The 22,356-nt window shown below is 44.5% G+C and overlaps 4 protein-coding genes across 7 annotated transcripts; all 4 read right to left on the bottom strand.

The window, feature by feature from the left end:
• Positions 1 to 644: 644 nt before the first annotated feature.
• Positions 645 to 4,932, bottom strand: chst10 (carbohydrate sulfotransferase 10). Its single transcript, XM_020106052.2, has 6 exons — positions 4,796 to 4,932; positions 3,873 to 4,016; positions 3,685 to 3,794; positions 3,295 to 3,520; positions 2,590 to 2,695; positions 645 to 2,359 (listed from the first exon to the last, which is right to left on the bottom strand). Exons 2-6 carry the CDS (start codon positions 3,964 to 3,966, stop codon positions 1,807 to 1,809), a joined length of 1,089 nt encoding a protein of 362 aa, XP_019961611.2. The 5' UTR covers positions 3,967 to 4,016; positions 4,796 to 4,932; the 3' UTR covers positions 645 to 1,806.
• Positions 4,933 to 5,955: 1,023 nt separating this feature from the next.
• rpl31 (ribosomal protein L31) lies at positions 5,956 to 7,786 on the bottom strand. 2 transcript variants are annotated; one of them, XM_020106050.2, is made up of 5 exons: positions 7,667 to 7,786; positions 7,081 to 7,184; positions 6,607 to 6,732; positions 6,117 to 6,229; positions 5,956 to 6,027 (listed from the first exon to the last, which is right to left on the bottom strand). In XM_020106050.2, exons 2-5 carry the CDS (start codon positions 7,182 to 7,184, stop codon positions 5,996 to 5,998), a joined length of 375 nt encoding a protein of 124 aa, XP_019961609.1. In that variant the 5' UTR covers positions 7,667 to 7,786; the 3' UTR covers positions 5,956 to 5,995. The 2 variants fall into 2 exon arrangements, with proteins under 2 accessions (XP_019961609.1, XP_069376725.1); XM_069520624.1 differs by lacking the exon at positions 7,667 to 7,786 and adding an exon at positions 7,310 to 7,470.
• Positions 7,787 to 9,467: 1,681 nt separating this feature from the next.
• On the bottom strand, positions 9,468 to 18,852 carry zc3h13 (zinc finger CCCH-type containing 13). 3 transcript variants are annotated; one of them, XM_069520622.1, is made up of 20 exons: positions 18,587 to 18,852; positions 17,869 to 18,036; positions 17,586 to 17,689; positions 17,306 to 17,420; positions 16,975 to 17,086; positions 16,692 to 16,858; positions 16,424 to 16,572; positions 16,107 to 16,307; positions 15,858 to 16,001; positions 15,412 to 15,749; positions 14,836 to 15,309; positions 14,484 to 14,729; positions 13,836 to 14,340; positions 13,481 to 13,677; positions 11,884 to 13,089; positions 11,071 to 11,754; positions 10,842 to 10,985; positions 10,509 to 10,709; positions 10,186 to 10,349; positions 9,468 to 10,086 (listed from the first exon to the last, which is right to left on the bottom strand). In XM_069520622.1, the coding sequence occupies exons 2-20, from the start codon at positions 18,025 to 18,027 to the stop codon at positions 9,874 to 9,876; spliced, it is 5,523 nt and encodes a 1,840-aa protein (XP_069376723.1). In that variant the 5' UTR covers positions 18,028 to 18,036; positions 18,587 to 18,852; the 3' UTR covers positions 9,468 to 9,873. The 3 variants fall into 3 exon arrangements, with proteins under 3 accessions (XP_069376723.1, XP_069376722.1, XP_069376724.1); XM_069520621.1 differs by having other exon boundaries at positions 18,684 to 18,847; XM_069520623.1 differs by having other exon boundaries at positions 13,565 to 13,677; positions 18,684 to 18,847.
• Positions 18,853 to 19,246: 394 nt separating this feature from the next.
• On the bottom strand, positions 19,247 to 22,188 carry cpb2 (carboxypeptidase B2 (plasma)). Its single transcript, XM_020108619.2, has 11 exons — positions 22,044 to 22,188; positions 21,718 to 21,793; positions 21,514 to 21,638; positions 21,309 to 21,417; positions 21,086 to 21,187; positions 20,831 to 20,935; positions 20,625 to 20,735; positions 20,447 to 20,537; positions 19,986 to 20,188; positions 19,648 to 19,732; positions 19,247 to 19,569 (listed from the first exon to the last, which is right to left on the bottom strand). Exons 1-11 carry the CDS (start codon positions 22,166 to 22,168, stop codon positions 19,355 to 19,357), a joined length of 1,347 nt encoding a protein of 448 aa, XP_019964178.2. The 5' UTR covers positions 22,169 to 22,188; the 3' UTR covers positions 19,247 to 19,354.
• Between the last annotated feature and the right edge of the window lie 168 nt (positions 22,189 to 22,356).

Here is a 22,356-nt window from a genome sequence, read left to right as displayed (position 1 = left end):
GAACGTATATATTATAATATACTGGTGCTCGTTGTGTTGTGTTTTGGCAATCCACAGAAACACAAAAACACAAAAAATAATAAGAGGGAGTTTTTCAGTTCAACTCAGCTCTCGCACACACATTTGATCTGTTGGTCAAACAAACGTCAAGTCAACACTGACATGACATGACAGGACGAACCAGTCAGGCAGGGCAAAACACACACACACACACACACACACACACTCAAGATCACACAAGCACAAAGCCTCAACTCTTAAAAGGTTACACTTAAGACACTTAACTAACGCTTAAGCTCTGTAAATCAACTTAAATCCATCTGCCAAGAGGTAAATCTTGTAGCAATGACACCGATACAGTAAATCCCTCTTCTCCTCCCACTGGCCCGGACTGTTTTCTGCTGACACACGGCGATGAAGTCACTGTTTTGCCCTGATTCCCATGGTTCAAGTGTGTGTGGTGACATTTAGTCTGTGTGCTGAGCAGTGTTTGTGGTAACTGAGCAGGAAAGTTTAAAATGGCTTACACTGCCGCCTCATGGACATGGGCTATTATTGCAGCAAGAAACAACAAAATACACTCACAAAAATGTAATAACTGACTAATAAGCACTAAAGACATAACAACAGCATAGCAAGTGCACTTTTTTCTTCCACATGGAGCTTTATTACTAACTCGTCGTCCAAAACCGTCACCAGGTGGTTGCAGAGTCTTACAACCGAGACGCTTCTTTGTGCCACTTGTCAGCAAGTTAATATTATAAATAGCAACATGTAATACAAATGTTCAGTTGCAGGTCATGTTAAGAACATTTACACAGTACCTTTCTGTTGTAGAAAAAAAACAAACCTTTAAAAATCTAGCGCCAACTTTCCTTCAACATCCCAAACCGATAAATGGAGTCAATGAGGCACAGCAACTAGAACAGCAGCTTCAGTTTTGAACCAGGGAGCGACCAAGGTCTTCTGTTCAGTTTTTACCATTTTGATGCAATTCAATGACATTTTAAGAATAATTTAGTGTCTTACAAGAAGTAAATATGCCTCAAATAAAGCAAAAATCTATGATAAAAAAGATATAAAAAGAGTTAACATTAATATTTGTAATAACGTGAATGAAAAATGGTCATAAAGATGTTTAATTTAAATTCTTGCTTTTTACTCTCGTTGTCCAAAAAAATGTTAGCATCCCTGATACACACGTCATTGCGTTTGTCTAGCGCAAGAGGTACAGAAAAGACAAATTTGAAGAATGTCACTGTTCACAGCTTTCATTGACAGGATGAGTCATTGTAACAGGTGATCCCTCCAGTGCAATATAATAGCTACATTACAGGGTATCGGGCCTGTATCCCTGGCATTGTAAGAGTACACCTCTCTGACATATAACTGTCATAAATAAAAAAGGTAGCAAATGTTTTCTCTATTTGACCTGGATTTGATCTTTAAATTGACCCTTTTCTCACCAAGCGATGAATTTGGCAGCTTTCATCGCTGCTGAATCTCATTCCGCTCTCTTCACCGTACTGTGACACGGCAGGTTTGTGTCTCAGTTCCAGCTCCCTTCACCGCAACAGCACTTTTAAATATTTGAATATGAGGCAGCACTTTTCCAGTATGGCAGCATAGCCAGAGCCTGTCAGTTATTTCGACAAAGGTGGCTAAAATAAGAGCAACATGGTTACAGTGCACCATCTACTGCATACAAGCCTTTTCAGTCGGTCAGCTACTATACACCTCTGTCTCAATGAACCAAAGATGTTGAGACTATTTCATATGAAAACATTTTAGTCAGTATTAATCATTTTAGTTCAGTAGAAAGTCTGGGCTTGGGTAACCAAACAGGTGGAAGTCCCCCTGGTACCGTGCGTAGAGACGCCGGATGTCTCGCTTGCCGATGGTAGAGAAGTAGCGCTCCACCTTGGTCCTGTTGTAGTGGGTGATGCCAGGAGGGATGGACGGGTAGGTCACCAGCTGTTCAATGCCTGCCGCTTTGAGGATGTGGGGGGCATCCTGCTCCAATGTCTCGTGGTGGCCGACCACGCTGTAGTGTATTTCGCACGGAGCGCACAGCTCAGCGTAAGTCACCCAGTGAATTATGTGCTCGCCAAACTGTCGGTCCATGCGGCGACGTCCCTCCGCGTCACCCAAGTAACGGACAAAGTCATCAAAGTGCAGGCCAGACGCGGCGAGGCTGCTGTCACGGTGGCTCTTGCGGTATTTGCGGATGATGGCGGGAGCAATGTCATGTTTGTACCAGGGCTCGAAGCGAGGGTTCTTCACAAACTTGTCCTTGAATGCAGAAATGAGCCGCTCAAAGGGATCCCTCACAATGAAGAACTTAAAGTAGGTGTTTAATCTGTTGAAGAAGGATTCAGGAGGAAATAGTCAAAGAAGACATATGAGCATTTCTGCCATTTTACTGACCATAAGAAAATGTTTTAATAAATCTAGCTCCTTTAAATTAAACCCAAATGTAAGCCAATCAATACTCACCGTAAGTTTTTGAGGACATCTACTATGACCACTACCATTTTTCCTTTACTGGCCAAGACAAGTCATCATTTATCACCAAAATTGCAAACTAACCTGTGAGTTATTTCCTGTGGTGTGAGCGATGACAGGCGGGGCAGGCCGTTTTTCTCGTGGTCGTGAACAAGGTTTTCTGGAATCTCATTCACAGAGGAGAATGCTCCTGTCGTCAACAACAACATAAATCATTGATTTAATCAGCGAACTCAAAATATTTAGAGCATTGATGTTTGGCTTTATCCATTTGTGTGCAGCCAACCCATAAAATTGTTACTGGTGTTCATCACTATCATTTCATTATGGTAAATACTGTATGTTTAGGGATAACAGCAACATTTTAAAGATTCATATTTTTACTCCACTTCCTCAGCTAAAAAAAAAGGTCTGTCTTTCAAACACTGGGTTTCTAGACATTAAGATGACTGTGACTTCAATAAGAAACATTTAGCATCTGTGTGAAGCTCACAAGACTCTGATAATGAAAACATACTGTAGATGAAAGGACTTTTTTTTATTACATCTAGAAATATTGAGCAAGATTTTTAAACACCTGAAGATGCAGTCAGTTTTAAACCTGGACGTGTTTGCAAATACAATTAACCAGAATCATTTGGCTGTTGCTGGATCAGACACCCGTAGCCTGCATATTTATTTATTTACCTTGCACATCCCCCTCATAATCTACACTGACCTCATGCATGTCCTCTTTGAAATCTGTAGTAGTGACAAAGAACTTAAATCCCTGATTGTTTCTACGCTTACCATTGAGCACAATGAGGACCTTCTTCCACTGCGTGTTTCCCACTTTCGGCGTCTGGCAGAACAAGATCTTGTGTTTGTCGCAGACAAAGATGCGGTCCAGGACGAACTTGCTGATGGAGACATGAGTTAAATTCCTGAGGCTGCTGTTCTTACACATGGACGAGAGCAGCTCTATTCGCTTATCGGCGACTGACTGCCAATCTGCCACTGTCGGTCCTGCAGTAGGCTGAAACACACAAACACGAATGCAACACTAATGTGAGTGACAGCCTTGCTCTTAACAGGATGTTGTTTCGTTTAGTTAGAACGTTTTTAAAAGGTTTATTAAAATAAAAAGTGGAACAACAGAGATTATGAGAATTAGAATGAGTAATCAGCTGTATCAGTCACCTGATCTGAGGGCTGGGGAGCAGCTTTTTCTTGGCTGGAATCTGGGATGGGTTGATTCACCTTGACGCCTGGTAGAGTCCAACTCTGACCACCCACCCTCTCTCCATAATCTGAATACAACAAATCACAGCTGGTTGAACATTGTATCTGCAACAAATGGCAGTCTAAGAGAGGACACAGCAGCTCACCATCCACGGCTCTGAAGCTGATGAACTTGCTGACGAACATGAGGATGAGCAGCACCCAGCCGCAAGCCCCGAGGAGCAGCCAGTGGTGCCGCATCGCTCCGCACGTCAGCCGAGGGCCATGGAAACACTGTGGAGAGCTCCCACCTGCACACACATGGAATCTTTACCTGGGCTAGCATGTTATTGCTAACACTAGTACCCCTCACGTAGATGTGTGCTAGCATCTCACCACGTTATGTGCATGTCAAGTTATGGAGTTAGCTGCATATGTATCCCTGCTTAGCTGCTCCAAAAGCTAAGATTGCTGCATTTACTTGGTTTGTTATTGTTAGCCATCAAATGCTAACATAAACTTTTTCACACACAGCAGTCACTGTTAACTGTATTTAATAAAGCTAACTGATAGTTAGCCTTCCAAACAGCTCTACGTGTCCCCTCACCACGTTACATCCCTGTTAAGTTATGGAGTTAGCGACACATATACATCCCTGCTTAGCTGCTAATGTGATAAGCTATGACCAAAAGCTAACATAACTGCATTCATTCGTTTGGTATGGTTAGCCACCAAATGCTAACACAAACCTACACACAGCAGCCACTGTTAACTGTATTTAATAAAACTAACAGTTAGTTATCATAGTTAGCCTTCGATTAGCTATACCTGTCACCGTATGTAAAGGTTTGCTGACACCTCACCACGTTATATCCCTGTTACGTTTTGCAGTAAGCTAAGCTACACATATATATCCCTGCTTAGCTGCTAATGTGATAACTGTGTTAACTGTATTTACTGAAGCTAACTTGTAGTTAGCTTACCAACTAGCCATTCCTGTCCCTCCCAGACAACTACTACGCTAGTTTTTTATCGCTTCGCATGTTAAAGCCGTCACACACACACTCTCTCTCTATCTCTCTCTTCTTACCTTTTTATTCGAGTTACATTTATTTCAAAGCTGCACAAACTCTGGGAAACACGCCGGACATGTTACTGCGCCCTGTTTGTTCTTCTTTAACCTAGTTTGCACGATGCCACGCCTACTTCCGTTGGTTGGAGGTGATAGGACCCGGTGTAGTCCCGAGTTCCGCCTGTAACTATATAAAACTATATAATCTCCTTTGTTGGTGTTTATTCATGATCCGATGCACATTGTTCATGAATGTTGAGTCATCAATGATTTATTTGACCCGGCTGAAGACGCATTTCCTTGCGATCAGTCAATACTCGTTAGTAAAAAATACCAAACTGCCAAAGTCCCATCAAACTATGCCTGAGCTAAAACACGTGTTTTCCTATTACACTTTGATTTAAGTCTTTACTGTTGAGGAGCTGCTGCCATGTTATTCATGGCCAAATATTTCAGCATTATTAACCTTAAAGTGACACTTATAAGATTTAGAATTTGCATTATCAATGCATTATTTGGCAGTTGTGGATTAATTGCTGAGATTTGCTTCTCCTACTTTTCTCAGACTAGATGAGTGTTTTATGTATGAAATTATCAATGAGTCAAAACAGCCTTAAAATATCAGTTGTATCAGTGTCAGAAAAAAACCTCGGGAGAAGATTCATTATTTGGCAAAGCAGTTTGGACCTGTTAAGATATGCACCGCTGTTGTCACTTCACTTAAATTACACACTAAATGAAAAAAACCTGCAATCTTTAATTGACATTAGTGTAATAGTTCATATATACAATTTGTATCAATGAATTGAACATTGGCCAATGTTCAGCTGCAATCTTTAAACCTGTGCAAATCCTTCCTGCTGATTGTGATAAATGTGTAACTGCCCATATCTGCTCAAAACATCTGGATGACATCAACTGTCCCTTTTATATTTACAGTGTAAAGGATTCCACAATGCTATTAATGACTAAAACGAATCATTTTTAAAGTATTATTAGTATTTAAATACTAAAAGTGGGTCTGTCTGTTGAGGATTACACCACAAATAACCATGTTACTATAACCAGGTTACTTTTGGAACCCTTTGTAATGGGGCGTTTATAACAAAATATAAGACACAAACCAATCAAACATTCAGTCGAGTGCACAATCAGAAAGAAAGACACAAGACAAGAGCTCTTTTTGTTTTATTTATTCCACTCGCAGAGGGGACAAATTTAGTTTTCATCAACATTGACTGTCTGCAGACCTGTTAGGGAAAAGGGAGAGTGAGGTGTCAATGAAATGCGGTTTTTGCTTTATTACTTGAATAGAGAAGTGTGTTAACAGTGTGTTTACCTTTGCATGTGGTGACAGGAACGTATGTGACGAGGGTGTAGAGTTTGTTGGGGGAGTCCTCATCCTCGTTACGCTTCCTGGACAGACGTACGCGTATCCTGTACGGCACATTCCTGCAAAACAACGCAAAATAGATACAAATGTAAGTTACCAGCAGATGTGCCATAACTCCAATTGAATGTACGGAGTTGAGTTTAAGTGTCAAAACATTGTTAAACCAAGTGACAGAACATTATGTCACAATAGACAAGATGCTGTATCGACAAACCCACATTCACATGGTGAAAAATTCAGTGAACAAATTAAAATTCTCTTCATATCACACAAACATTGGTTAAATTCAAACTAGTGCCATTTACTCATTGCATTGATGCACGCCTAAATCTGTTGCCGTAATGTTACACAAAAATAAAAACAATACATAAATTGAAGTCACAGCTCTGGTCGGGTCTCTATTCTTCAGATATGAGCATTAACGGTGTCAGCTCACCTGACACCCTTGCTCCACACTGCCTTGTTGAGACGAGTGTCAATGCGCACATCTGGAGTTCCCATCTCCTTCACCGCGAACTTGCGGATCTCCTTGATGGCACGGGGGGCCCTCTTCTTGAAACCCCTGCAAGACATCACAAGCATTAACAAGAGATGCTGACACTGTTTCACAAATAATAATTCTTCAGTTTTGTCAGGATGCACATTTTTATTTCTGTCAGTTCACTGGACCTTTATACTCTTCAGGCTGCTGTTATTATATGACACTGAAATGAAGTCTTGCAACAGCACTGAAATCTTATTTATACCTGCACTTTTCAGTGATCACTGACAGCATCTGACACTGATTTAGTTTCTGTTTGCAAACTCATGCTACAACAAATCTAAATATCAATTTAGAACATTAACACCAACTGGAGTGCATTTAAGTTCACATGGCCACAGCCTCCTGTGTCCTCATCCCAGTACTCACACTCCATGGATGCGCTTGTGCACGTTGATGGTGTACTCTCTGGTCACCACTTCGTTGATGGCTGAACGCCCCTTCTTTTTCTCTCCTTTCTTAGTTGGGGCCATCTGCAGAACAATAAATTAGTATGAGCATGTGAGCATGTCTAACGCTAACACCGCTAGCTTACACCAGTATTTTGACCAGGAACGAGTGCTAACGTCAACTTTGGCTAAGCTAACGCGAAGCTTACGTTATTTTAGACGAGTCTTAAGGGTAAACACAAGAGCACGTAAACAGAATTAAACTTAGACTGACTGGAACCACTATTTGAAATATCTGACAGTAAAACACGTCTCTGTGGATCAGACAGCACGAAGTCAATTCAGCCACAATGGCAGCTGGAAGCCACCCGGGCTCAGTCGATCCGAGCGCTACCATCCGCCGTCTTTAATCACATTTATCGACTTTCAACCACCTCAAAACTCTCTTAAAAACATAATACGGTTATTGTATGTGAGATTATATGTGATGTTTGGTGAATTACAGCTTTAATGTCACAGGATGGCGTCAGATTGGAGGAAAATAAAATCCCGCAGAAAATACTCACATCGACTCGGAGTTGAGACGGAAGCCGGAAGGACGGATCAGAAGCCGGGGATTGTGGGTAAAGGAAACCAGTCCGTTCCTTAAGATGCCCGTCAACAGCAGCAGCGCAAGCACGAGGTTCCTAGTGCGATAGAGTTAATATCTCATAACCAAACTAAACAGAAAACTTGGAAGTTGTATACATTTATTCATTTATTGAATCATGTGAAAGTCATACACTTCTCTTGAAAACAATAATTATACAATTCAAACAAAAGCAACTAAATAAAATAAAAAGTAAAAAATTGATAAAAATATATCTAAGGCTTTACTTATTTCTCCTGATTGACTATATTTTTGGTCCATTTATGAATGTAGTATTTCCTTTTTTATCATCTTTTATATTTCAAAAATAATTGAACCAGTCAATGTCTTAAGGAAATGATCTATATTTTACCAAAATAACATTCTGAAGCCGTCAAGACAATTTACACAACATATAGAAATGGAAATACGTGTTCAATTGATAGTATTTATGCTCCAAGTCTTTAATTCTGCCTGAAAATTATGTATTAGGCAGAATTAATTTTCACAAAAATCAGTCAAGACAGAACATAATCTTGTAACCCATTCACAATATAATAAATATATATTTTTGTGATGAGCTGTAACCAGATGAGACAGCTCCTCCATTTCTGTTGACTCTCATGAAACATTTGTATCAAATAACAGTATTTCTTTTAAATATAAATGGTAAAACACATGAGAAATAGCTTTTAGAGTATTGAAGTATAGATCCTGGATGTAGAACTTCCTCTCCAGACTGTAGGAGTAAGAATTCTTAATTTATCACTCATTCTTAAAGATAACACAAGCGTTAAGTGGCTGCAATTATACACAGAAGTACTTACCTAAAAAATGCAAAAGTCCACATCTGGTAGTTATCTTGATAGCGCCTCTTAAAGCAATTTAATCTGGATTTTAAACTAGCACCGTGTTTGCATTAAGCAGAATGTCATTCTACATTGATTCAACAGTCAAATAAAAAAATACAGTGTTCACCCAGATGTCGTTACTTGTACATCTTGCTATAATAAACACGTCGGGAAAGTGTCTGCAAACATCGTATAGATCGCAGGCTTCATCAGAGACCAGCGTCTCTGCGTCTGTAAAGTCACTGAGGTTCCAGGTTACAGTTTGATGGCCAGGAGGCAGCGTCACGTTAAATCCAGGTCTCTACAATAACATCATTTTCCCATTGTAATTCTGTTCATGGTTTGTCCTCTGAGTTCTCACAACATACTTTTTAAAATTGTGACTGGATGATGAACCACTAGGACACAGAGGTGAGATGTCAAGTTCAAATTAATTATCTTCAGTCATTTTTTTAACCTAAGCACTCTAGTGTCTTTTCCTATTAGGAGCACTGTGGCTCCTTTTTGAATGGCGTGGGCTGGTGCGGCGAGTCATCCCACATGGCAGTGTTGTGATCTGGCATCCCGCAGTGTTCTGTCTTTTACTATTCAACACAAATACATGAAGCAAAACAGCAACAGTTTCCACAAACTCACAGTTGTAACCACTAACATTGGAGGAATAGTTTGGCAGTGCTAATTCATGAGAAAACATTAATTCAAGTCTCGGCAGGATGTTTTGCTTTCAGCGTTGCTGACCAGTAACGTCTCTGGAGATTTGTGCTGCGGATATTTTGTGATATGATGTAAACAAAAAAAAACAAAACAAAAAACATCACAACGTCATGTGTCACATTATTTGAAAGCTGCACCGTCACTTCATACAAAGCAAAAGACCCATTACAGAAATCAACATCTAACCATTTTAATGCACAGTTGTTGAAACCAATGCACACTATATGAAAACAGGTCATTTGAACTTAGTTAGGCAGGTGAAATAGACAATTAAAAAGCTGCTTTAAAATACTGTAATGCACACACAAAAAAAAATCCATGACATCATTTCACATGTACGTTTCTCATATGAGGTTCATGACACATCTCCATAGGCTAGAATGTCCAATAGTCTATGGCACAGCACTTGCAGGTCATCAAAAACATGTAAAGCATAACTGAAATCCACAATTTTGCAGTTTTTCTTTATTTTTTCTCTCGTATCTAAAAAGGCTCTGAATGTAATGCAATGGGAAAGAGAGATTCAGAGTTTAAGAGAGGTGAAGGCTTAGAAGTCTTTTACTCGCTAAGCCCATTTCTTTCAGGACACACACACCTCAGGCTGAGCTGTGCTGAGCTTACTACTACTACCACCGCTACCGGCTGCAGAAACTTCGGCCGCCGGCGCCGACCCGCTGTCGGACCTTTCCGGGGCCGAAGCCTGGCCAGCCACGGTCCTTCTGAAGAGACGCATGCTCATCTGCAGCAGCTCGTTGTCTACTACAGGCGTAGTGGGGTAGTGCTTAGTTAGGCCCTGAGGGAGAAAACAAGATCAAGAGATTTAAGAGTGTCTATTTTGAGAAAATGGCAACGATCAACACAGAAAAGGGCAAAACTGAATTACTTTATCTACCTTGTCATTTTTTAACAGCTGCCGACGGATGGCAAAGTCTCTGCGGGCACACAGGGCCTTACAGCAGGGCCCAAGGTTAGTCAGTAAACCGGCCCGCTCCACCCGCCTGTTCAGGGCCGCCATGTTCAAGGCCCCAAGGTCATGCTCAAACAGCTTGTCGGCATCTGGAAGGATGGAGGTGAACGCAAGTTTTAGGCAAATGGTTCACACAAAAGAAACAACATTATCCCAATTCTAAACTGTAATAAAAATGCAGAGTTTTGCTGATTTGAAACATGTAATTATGTTGTAAAGTTATGGTTCAACAGTGTACTAACTCTCACCTTTAGGGTCGTCCATCTCAGACTTGCACACCTCTTTGACTTGCTCCAGGAGCTTCGGCCCGGCGAGTCGCTTGGAGATGCCTGTCCTAAGAAGCACGGCCCCCGGGGTGAATCGGAGCAACGCTGCCCCTGCTGCCCGGGGTTCCTGCTTCTGTTTGGGCATGAGGCTCGACCAGTCCACATCAATCACATCCAGAGGACCTGTCGGGTTGTAGAAATGGTTTAATTTCCCAAGATAGATCTGTTCTGTTTTACTGTCTTGTATTTTGTATTGTATTATTTACACAATATTTCAATTCAGATATTTTCCATAGTGAAGGTATTTCCTATTACCTGTAATTTTTTCATCGTCCTGCTGATCCTCTTTTTTCTGACTATCAGCCAGAATTTCATCCAGCTCGTCATCACTGATTGGCTCATACTCCTCTCCAACAGATGGCACTGACTGGCCATCCTCTTCTTTACCGGCCTCATCTCCTGAGAACACAGCACACACAGATTCCTTTAGACCCATGCTGGAAAAAGGGAAAAAGTTGACACTGACATGCTTGAATCCTCTTACCGTCGATGCTGTCTGCCTTCTCCAGTTCACGTTCCCGTTGCTCTCCCATGAGATGGTGACTGTTGCTCGCTTTCTCGGGCTCAGGAGGGCTGAAGGCTTCTCTTGGTAAAAGAGGCTCATAGTCACCCCTGTCCTGCCGCATCATGTCCCCTCGCAAGTCTCCTCTCATTTCTCCCCTCAGGTCCCCTCGTCCTACAGACCTGAGGTCCCCGTGGGGCGGCAGGTCCATCATCATCATCCTCTCTCTATCACCACCCCTTTCACCTCTACTGTCTCTCTCTCTCTCTCGCTCCCTTTCCCGCTCATGCTGCTGGATGAGTCCTTCAGGGAGCAAGCGTTCCCTGTCCCTGATGTCACGCTCCCTCAAGAGAGGTTCGCGGCTGGGACGCATGAGCAGGGGCTCTCGTCCCCTGCTGGGCCAGTCCCTTGGTTCTGGCTCCCAGTCTCGTTGTGGTTGGAGGGGCTGCTGGAGGAGCAGGGGCTGCTGCTGCTGCTGCTGCTGCTGTTGCTGCGGCTGCTGCGGCTGAGGCCGGAGGTCCTTTCTGTCTCGTTCCCGCTCGAACGGCTCCCTGTCTCTCTCTCGCTCTCTGCTGTCGTAGGAGCCGGCGCGGGACCTGGATCTGGTCTGTCTCTCGGAGTCAGGAGAGCTGCGTCTGGAACTGTGGCTGTGAGAATCCTGCCGGTCTATAAGACAACAGATATGAGAATAAGTTAGGGTTTTAAATGAGTAACCCACTGTTGTGTTGTCTGTACTGTTACTTTATTTGGCAAGAAGGAACTATAATTCCATGAGGTGTTTGTGAGTGAGTTTACCTGATGACGTGCTGCGGCTGGGCTCTCCTCTCCTCAACTGGTCAATTCGCGATTTCCTCTCAGCCGCAGGAGGCTCATTAACAACCGGCCTCTCTCTCTCCCTTTCCCTCTCCCGCTCTCTTTCTCGCTCCCGGTCGCGGGAGTTGGTACCCTGCAGCCTTCCTCGGCGGGATCGTGGACCCTGGGGGTCGTCGCGGTGGGCAGACTCGTTAGAGGGTGATCTCAGGCGTCGAGATGATGTTCGGCTCTGGTTGCTTCCCATGCTGCTGCTACGCGTCTGCTCTGGAGGAGGTTTGCGGAGCAGAGGCTGGGACATGAGAGGCTGTGGAGTCAAAGTCTGAAGAAGCATTGGCGGATCCTGGGGGAGCAGTGGGGCAATGGGTGGTGGGTTACACCTCTCCCTGTCCCTGCCCAGCCGAGGACCACCGCTTCTCCTAAGAGGCTCAGCAGGAGCCAGGGGAGCTGTGACCTCCTCATCTGACCAGTCACTGAAGTTGTCCATTTTTGGCAGAGGCGTTGGCTCTACGTTGCCTCCAGTACCACGGTGATCGGGCCTCATCGAGGGTGGTGGGGTCCGGGGACCCCTCTTCTTCTTATTATGTGGCTGATGGGCTGAAGTATCCTCCTCAGATACATCGGATTCTGCTCCTCGCGAGCGTTTCCTCTTTCTTTCAAGCGCCTTTTTCTTGGGAACTTTCCTGGGAGAGTGCAAGGCTGGAGGTCCATCTGCAGAAGCACCAGTTGAGGGCTCAATGTTAAAACGGTCCACCACTGGAGCTAAACTGTTGCCAGTGTTTATCTCTTCATCTTTGCGACCCTTCTTCAGCCCTTTCCTCAGTGACTTTGTCTTCTTCTTGCCTTCCTCGTGGGACTGGGTTCCAGGGGTGTTTTCGCTGCTGGTGGTGACGACTGCAGGAGGAGGAGGAGGAGGAGGTGGCGTGGATTCTCGCTGGTCTCTGCCTCTGCCACGGGATTCTGGCATGTCCGAAAGGAGTTCTCCCCTCCTGTCGCCTCCTCTGCTGCGCTCCCCACGAGGCTCTGGGTCTTCTTGTCGACTGCGTGTCTCCCGTTTGTCCACTGCTCCTCTGCGCTCCTCATCCTTCCAGTGACTGAGCTTGTCATCAGATGGAGCCGCCCTCGGTGGAGAACGCAGCAAAGGCTCTTGGGGTCGCACCACCTGGCTCAGCAGACGATGCTTGTCACCACCTGAACATGCACACAGAACAATCACATAACTACATTCTCCAACTACAGTCCTTCAAAGGTTGATCTAAAGCAAATTCTAGAGTCTTACAATGTAACAATGGTTCTCCCCCCCATCCCCCACTGTATCCAGAGGAACAGCACAATTAAATTTTTAAGTGCATTTACTCTAGTGTACTTTGTTTTAAAATGGATCAATTCAATTGGTAATGAGAGACATCCAATATTGGGATGTGTAAAACAAAAAGACAGAAGTAGGCAAGATAATTTTCAAGCTATACCAAGTAAAAAATATACTTTAAATAGTTTAAAGTGGATTCCAGTGTGTGCATTATACGAGAAGCGCATTCCCCATCAAACAGGAGCGTGTCCTTTCAAAAAAGATTGTCCCTACTGTCAGATGGAGGCGGACACACTGGGCTGGGGAGTAGGGGCTGTGGGTGGAGCTTGGCCTGCCCTCGGCCAGTCGGCCGCTCACTTTTGTCTTCTCCGCTGTTGTAGCCGTCGCTGTCTGCCGGACTGAGGTCCCTGGTTGTTCGCTTTGGCGAGGCACGGGGGCTCGGGCTGTTCTCCAGCCTGGGTCTCTTACGACTAAAGGAGGAAATAAAAGATTTCAAAGTTTGGTCATTATAACAGTTAAGTCACTTTTTCACTATACAGGTTCACAAAGCAGATTTCATTTCTTTAACACCTGTGAAGTTTGAATACTGTGGAAATGTACAGCAGAAATAAATGAAGTGGATACGTGCCTTGTCTTGCGATCGTCCCGGGTGTCTCGAACAGGCCGCTCCTCCCTGGTGTCATCTCTCCTCTCCCGCCTCTCCTCCCTCCCCCTCTCTCTCTCCTCCCATTCCCGCTGCCTCTCTCGCTCCCGCTGCTCCCTCTCCCTTTCCCTCTCCCGTTCTCGCTCCTTCCGCTCCCTCTCTCTCTCCCTCTCCTCGCGCTCCCGTTCCCGCTCCCTCTCTCGTTCCCGCTCGCGCTCCCTCTCCCTGGCCCGCTCCCTCTCTGCAGCCTCCCTCTCCTTCTCTCGTTCCTTTTCCCTCTCCCTCTCCCTCTCCCTCTCCCGCTCTCTGTCCTTCTCTTTCTCCCTCTCCCGTTCCCTGTCCCTTTCCCGCTCCCTCTCTCGCTCCCGGTCACGGGTCCGGTCTTCCCGTCTCTCCTCCACTCTATCTGTCCTGCGATCGTCTCTCCTATCCTCCCTCTCAGACTCCTCCGATCTCCCCTGGTGTCTGTTTGGAGAAGCTGCTCTTTGATCTGGGAAAACAGAAAGTTTGAATTTTTTGCCGATTTAAAAAAAATACAATACTCACTACATGGTTTTCAATCAGCTGCACGTGCATCCCTAAGTACTTACTTGCTCTTTACTCAGACTTAGAATAAAGCAAACAAAACCCCACCTCTCTCTCGGTTGTCTCTGCGATCCCGCTCTCCGTGCCCTCCTCTCCTGTCATAGGAGGAGTCCCGGGCCTGCTCTCTTCTGTCACCCTCATAGCGATCTCGGTCTGAGCCCCTCTCTGAGCTTCTTTCGGTGGCGCTGCGATCTGTGCTCCTCTCCACACTCCTCTCTCGTACCACACTGCTCCGGGACTCCCAGTTGTCGTGGGTACTTTCCAGTTGGGAACCCCTTGAGTTTCTGGTTGAGGCTGACAGATGATAAAATACAGTAAGAAAAAAAAAAAGGGACACAGTGTACGAGTTTGTCTTGTGGCTGCGAATTAAACAAAAGTTAAATGTAATGTCAGTTATTACCTTTATCAGAGGTTTCATTTGTACGCCCTCTCCCTCGTCCATTCCTTTCAGCTCTGTCTGTCCTGTTCTCGGTCCTCCCTTCAGCTCTCCCTCCATCTTCACGTCCATGTCCTCTCCCATAACTCCTGTCGTCCTGAGTGGTTTCATCTTTCCTGTAAGTATCAGTCCTCTCCCTCTCTCGCTCCTTTTCTCGATCTCTGTCCTTCTCCCGGTCCCTCTCTCGTTCTCGTTCACGATCCCGTCGCTCGAGGGACTCTCGACTGGACCGGGTGTCTGTCCTGCTCTCTCTGGAGTCCTTTACATCCCTGCTGTCTCGGTGGTCGCGTGAGTCTCTGACAGTTTCCCGTCCTCGATCGCGAGTGTCCCGTCGCTCACGAGCCTCCCTGGTCTCCCTGTCGTCACGTGATGAGACCTGTTCCGAGTCATAGTCCCGATCGTCACGGACACTGTCTTTATCTCGCTTGCTGCGACTGTCTGTTTGAAAAAGACAAAGATTAGTTACCAAGTAATTGGATTTGCCTTTAGAGCCTCACAGCACAATGTGGAAAAGAGTATATAACAGAGAGATACAGATACCATCTCTGTGCTCATGTCTGCGCTCCTGGGCGGGCGGACTCCTCTCTCTGTCACCACGACTCCTCTCGCGGCCCCTGGAGTGGTGGCGGCCAGGGCTTGATCTGTCAGAGCGGCGGTGGGGCGATGAGGTGTCATGGGAGGCTGGAGGTGACCTCGAGCGCCTGGAGCTCTGCGGTGAGGAGCCTGCAGCAGCACTGCTCCGGTGGTAGGTGGGCGAGGAAGAGCGACGCCGGCGAGGAGACGGTGAGTTACGCTGGGCCGAGGAGCCAGAGTGGGATGAAGGGGAGTGGTGGCGGGGAGGTGTAGGGGTGCGCTGGTGGCGTGGAAGAGAGGGAGACCTGCAGCGAGAAAAGAATTAGTGTTTCCCTGCCCGGAATTTAGTGATTCATCTTTAAAGTGAATAATGGAAGAAGTTTAAGACTACATTTTATTTTACATGTGCTAACCTGCGAGGAGGGGAGACCAGCACAGGGGTTTTATGGGATGAAGCTTTAGGAGAGGTGGATTTCTTCCTCACTGAGGGTGAAGGACATCTGGAGGGAGAACGCTCTTCTGACCGCTTGGCTTTGTGGGAACTGTCTGATCGGTCTCTGTACAAAGTTCAGATTCAAAAGAATGAAGATTACAAGTTAAGCTTGATAACTGAAAAGAATTGTTTGCAGGAGCAGTTAACCCATAATAGGTCCACAATATACCTGCGTTTGTCCTTCTTCTCTTTGTGTTTCTCTGTATCTCGTCCCCGATCTTTCCCTTCCTTCTGCTTTTCCTCAGATTTCTCCTTGTTTTTGTGCTTTCCTTTGTGTTTCTTCACAACCACAGGGAGGTCCAGAGGGACTGGTGGAGGAGGACTCGGAGTACGGGGTCCTTTCTTTTTACTATGGCTCCCCTTTGTTGGCCTGGTTGGAAAAAGATAGATACCATTTAATCTAATATTGCCAAAATCTAATGAATAATTTCTGGGATATCTCACTTACTACACCAAAAGAATTGAAACGTGAACAAAAAGACACACCTGGTAGATTCTGAAACAGGCGAAGATATGGACGCCTTCTTCTCTTTCTTCCCAGAACCTGGCCCTTTGGTTCCACTTTTGTGTTTCGGGGAGCCACCTGACTTCCTTGGTGATGGTGAATCTTTGGAGCTCAACTGCTCTGGGGAGGCCTGAGGGGAGGAACATGAACAATCAGGTCATGAGACCCACGTATAGACTACTACCTCAATGCACTAGGGGACTCTAGTGGAGGAAACTTTGAAAATGGGAGAAACTCATGACTGCACACCTTCGGCAAGGCGGTGGTTCTCATTTTGGCGGGGGTCTCTTCTTTCTTGATGACAATCTCCTCCCTCTTTTCCAGGTTCTCCTGCTCAAGTTTCATCAACTCACGTTGAATCTTCTGGCGCTTCATTTCTAGGGATAACTCGTAGTCGTAGTCACCGATATCCGAGTCTGTAAGACAATATTAATAATATTAAGTTTACATCATATCATAAAATCAACTTGAGAGCCTTTACGACACTGACAATTCATCAGGTCACAACATTTAACAAATATAGCTGCTGAACCTTCACGATTGGCTTCCCACTCTGTGGGCTCTTCTTCACTGGCTGGAGTGCGTTCTTTTGTGATCTTTATGTCCTCCTTCTCCCTGTGTCGGCCTCTGGAGGAGTCTCTCTGCTGCATATAGATACATACACACTAATGTTGGAATGACCCTGAAATGTTGCATCCAATCCTATGCTTCCTCTTGTACATAGACTACATGCACAATACACAATTTAAGTCAGCTTCAGATTCAAAATAAATAGCGGCACCAAAGCCATTTTTCATTTAAATTAGGGTCTATATCTGCACATTCACTCACAGATGATTACTTTCAAATGTGAGAGAACTCACTCTTGCTGTCGGGGATGTGGGCTCGTCTAAGTCGCGCTTCAAGTTTTCTGGGTCAACATCCTGTCTTTTATTCTTCATCCTCTCCCGCAGATCACCTGTGGGCCTCTCGGTTGACCTTATCCATTGAGACATTTGCCCAAAAACAAAGAAAAAAAACACAGACATGTTGTGATGCAACTGTACATATCATACATTGAAGTAGATGCAGACAGAAAAAAACCCCCAAAAACAATCAACATGGCAAAGGCAAAAAAGGAGCAGTGTGTGCGAGCCGTCTTACCGGCTAAAGCTAAATCCCTTGCCCCGTGGCTGAGTTCCATGTGTGTAGCGACAAGTGTTGCCGTAACTGCAATTACCGGTCTTCAACCAATTTCTACAGTGACTCTGAAGCGGACAAACAAAGAGTTTAATGAGACAGAGCAACATCCACTGACTAAACAGAGACAGTCATCATAGTACGGAGACTAGGGTTCACATTAATAGCCTACCCTGATCTTTGATTTCACACAATTGTAAAGATGAACAATAAATCCCACCACAGACAATATAAAACTCATACATACATCAGCAGCATTACTCCCAGTGCTGGGGCCAAGTCTTTCAAACACGCTGGGCCGGCGGGAGGGGGCGGCGGGGTTGCTGGTGCTGCTGGTCGTGGTGCTGCTGCTGTCAGATATGGTCTTTGAATTCTCCACTGTTACTTTCCGCCTGATCTTGGACATTCTGCAGGACTGAACGCAAAACACAGCTTCATGAGAAGTCCGCGTGGGGTCATCTGCAACAACACAACTCCACTCTCAGTAGCAATGTTATAAATACAAGTTCATGGACTTAAGGCATTAAAAACACCACGTCTACAACTGTACAACTCTGGCTGATGCGCGTCCATTCCTCACTTCATTCATTCCGAGAGCACAGAAACGCATTTTAGCATACGGAGCTACGACTGAGATGCTCAAATTTAAATGAATAGTTCTTTCTGCAACAGCTTTTCAATCGGTTTCTGCACATGAGAGCATGTAAATCACAAATGTAAACGCTCTGTTGTTGACTTGTACTGCTGCTAACATCTAGCAAGCGAGTCCTAGTGCTAGCTAGTTTAACAGTTTAACGTTAGCTTACATTCCAAGCTAAGTGAACGACTTTAACTTCACTGTTTGTCTCGCGTTCGTACGGGTTTTTTTTAAAAGTCCCTCCAGTTGGAGGCTGGCGGCATTTAACCAAGCGGGACTCATTCTGGGGAGCACAAGCGAGTGGATGCTAATGCTAAAGTTAGCTGACCAAGGAGCTAATGGTGTTCTTTCGCAGCGCGGGGGCCTCGAAGCCGTCTCCAGCCGCGTCTCTGCCGGGCAGCGTGGAGGAAAAACAGCCGCCTCACCCAGGATATTGGTTCGGTGTCGCATCTACTTTGGTCCGGCGAGGGGATTCAGCTCTTGTAGAAATAACAAGGCTTTATTCTTTCGAACCAGAGGCAGAAACTGCCCGGAGCGCGTTCATGGTGGCGGAGTGAGCGCAGCTTGCGTCCCCTTCTTCTTCTCTGGTGTCTTACAGGACGCTTGGACTCCAAGGTGCTGCATTACTGCCATCTATCGGTAATGTAACGCATTACCCACCGTTACCATAGACGTTATATGAAGAATTTATATTTTTTATACACCATTTTATAAATGTATAATGTTTTTTATCGCAACATATGATTCTGTATCTAAATCATTCAATTATTTTATTCAGATGTTTTTTTTAATATTTGTTATAAAATAGAATATACTGGATGCAATGATTTTGTAAACTATAATAAGAAATATAATATTCTGAATACAAGGACTGAGATTTTTTCATTCTATATATTTAATATTTGTATAGAGTCTATTTACTACCAATGCAAGCCACACAAATACCATGTGCACTGTTAGTTATAATAAACAGAAGACAGCTAATCCATAACTTTAATCCGTTTATTGAGACTGTATATGTGTTCATAGTATATGCAAACATTCAAAAGAATCTCGAGAAATGGCTCAACATATGGAACTTCCACCCTTCAACTGCTCAGGCAGTCCGAGAAGAACCTGGGGGATCTTGCGTTTTCTCAATAACCTTCAGAGCAATGGTCTTCACAGCGATCAGAGCTTCATTGCAGGCCCTGGCAATGTGAGAGGGTGGCAGGAGGAAGCCGTAATTCCCGCGGTCCTGCAGCTCAAACGTGAAGGAGTATTTGATGCCCAGGTTGTACACCCAGTCATCGGAACCCCCAGGAGCCAGGTCTGGAGATCAGACAATTCCGCTCGAGTACATGAGAGTCACTGCATCACACAAGCTTAGAAAGTAAACTCTATACTTACATATTGTCTTTGCTCCAGCCCCATATTTATAGTTGTTCCTGTAATATCTTTTGATATTCTGGACTGCTTCTTGGGCCATCTCAAGCTGTAAAACACACACACACACACACACACACACACACACACACACACACACACACACACACACAGTGCATCACAGATACCTTGCACTATAAAGTTTGACTTAGATGGGAAATAATTTACATAAAATAGAATCCCACATGTGAGTCTGTGTTTGAACTCCATTCAGAATGAACCAGGAAACATATAAGCTGTGACTGTAAAACCCTTTTTACTGATTGATCAGTTTGTTTTATTGATCGGCATGAACCACTCACCAGGTCCCTGTGGTTCTCTGCTTCCTCCAAGGTGTATGAGTACGGGAAGAGCAGCATCTGAGAGTAGGAGTGGATGGTGAGGTAGAGCTGGACCGAATCCTTGTGGCTGCGCAGGAAGTTGGCCACGGCCTCCGACTCAGGCTCAGACTCGGGGAAGGTGCCGCAGTAGATCTCGCTGCAGGGCTCAGGAGAGGCCCCCTCAGCTGGGAAGAACAGCAACACTTTACCTTGTATTAAACACACTAGTCCTGAGTATCAGTGGTGCCCAAAGCAGGAGTGTGGACCCCCTGGAATTAGCCTTTTAATTCCAAGATAACCATACAAATAAATGGTGGCACATAATGAAATAAAACGAGATAATAAAGATAAGAGAATATAAAGATACGGTTTTAAGGCTTCTGATGATGAGATATTCGTGAATTTCTTTCAGAAATGTACAGGAATCTTGGGAAATTACTAACTGCACCAATTGGCGTCAAAGTTCCTGTTGAGGTCGACTCCAATGCAGTTGTTGCTTTTGCTGACGGAGCGGTTCTTCCTCCACATCCTGTTCTGAAAATAAATAAATAAACAAATCAGGGATAAATCACGATTCCCCTTAATGTAGCTTGACAAAACTTCTGTTGCATGCGCTCTCACTGTCGTCCATGTGTACTCGTATCCATCAGGGTTCATGACGGGCAGCACGTAGACGTCCATGTTGTCCAGTATGTTGGTAATGTCCTGGTTTCTACCATAAAATGATATAGACTGGGGGGGGGGGCGACAATGATTTTAAGTGAGGCAGATCTGATCTGACTCTTTGTCATATTTCCAAACTGCCACAGATAAAATGTCAAACTTACATAGTACACAAACGACAAGCAGAAAGCAGGAGCAATCCACTCTCTCGCGTGGATTCCACAATCGATCCATATTGCTTTTTTATTTGGTCTGTTGTTTAGAGACAACTGCAGAGAAGAGAAAAGCCAACATTTGATTTTTCATTTATTTCTCTCACTATGCCTGGTTTCTAAACAATTTTCACCTGAAAATACTAAGAATTTCAGATGAAGTTTCCTTATAGTCATTAGAGTTTATTCCTTGTTGGCTTATTTTACCTTTAAAGCATACAGTGGTCGCTTTTCACTTGAGGAGCCAATGAGAATAGCTTTGACCGTGCTGGGGTTGTCCTGTGTCATCCTGTTTATCCAATAATAGATCTATAATGGAGACAGTGTGTTTGAAACCTGAAATATGTCCATATACTGCAATAGTCCTGCAGTTAACCCCGTGTTTGTTCAGTTTAAATGATCAATTTGTCAATAAAGAGAAAGAGCGTACGTCATCCAGATTGTGATATTGCTCATAGAACGTTGAGCTGCTTCGTGGGTCTGTGGAGACATTCCTCGTCTGCATTTCAATCAACTCGTTGGTGTTGGCCAGTAAAACCCTTATAAAAAAAACAACCTGTTAACAGACTGCACAGCTGAGGTGGTAGATTGTGTGTAATCCTTGGTGAGTCGGAGTTTTCAGACAAGCTACATACGTGTGTGTTATGGCGTGTTTTTGTAGCAGACCCGTGACGTCCCCTGAGCTGTTTGCAGGAACAAACAGGTGGACTGTCGTCTCTTCCTTGATGTACTGAGGTGAAGCAGGCTGCCATAAAGATGTCTGTAAAGACAGAATACAGCATAAAGATTTCCAGGAGGGAGAGGATTGCAATCACTAGTTAAAAAGTGGAATTTTTGACCTCATATTGGGTGGACACGTTCTTCACAATGTCCACTTGCTCCTGTGTAGTTGGGGTGATTGAGAGAACTTGATCTCTGAGTAAAATAGAAAACGCATGAATGATGGAGACCCTCGTGGACCAATCATAAACAAAAAATGTCATTGTAATATCAAGTGTCACAACGCAAACGTGAGGTGTGCGTTGACCTGTCGAGTTTACATATATGTACCACAACATACGTGATATAACGGTGTGTTTGCACAACCCATTTTCTTTGTGGTAAACAGCTCTTACGTAATAGACAGTCATGTTCCACAACAAAAACAATCACCACACCAACTCACCCTGTTTCTGTGCAGTATCCTTTATCCACAATCATTACTATAATCAAACCCACAAGAGCCTTCATGATGTCAGAATCCAGACGAGTAATGACAGCTTTGTTCAAAGCATGGGGGTAGGGAGACATTATTGATCGCCAGTGTTTATTTAGAAGTTAAACTTTACTTTTTTGAAGGAGTGAGGGCATAGATCAGCCAGCATGGCACGCTGGAGCAGGTCAGTGTATTTCTGGTGCTAAAACTCCTACAAATCCGGTTAAACTAGATGTAAAACTCATAAAATATCGAAATAAATGAAGACCTATAAACGTTTAGA

This window comes from Paralichthys olivaceus, chromosome 24 (genome assembly GCF_024713975.1).
Source record: "Paralichthys olivaceus isolate ysfri-2021 chromosome 24, ASM2471397v2, whole genome shotgun sequence".
In the NCBI taxonomy this organism is placed as follows: Eukaryota; Metazoa; Chordata; class Actinopteri; order Pleuronectiformes; family Paralichthyidae; genus Paralichthys; species Paralichthys olivaceus.
Note: the sequence above shows the minus strand (reverse complement) of the source record. Positions and strands in the feature narration are given on the sequence as shown.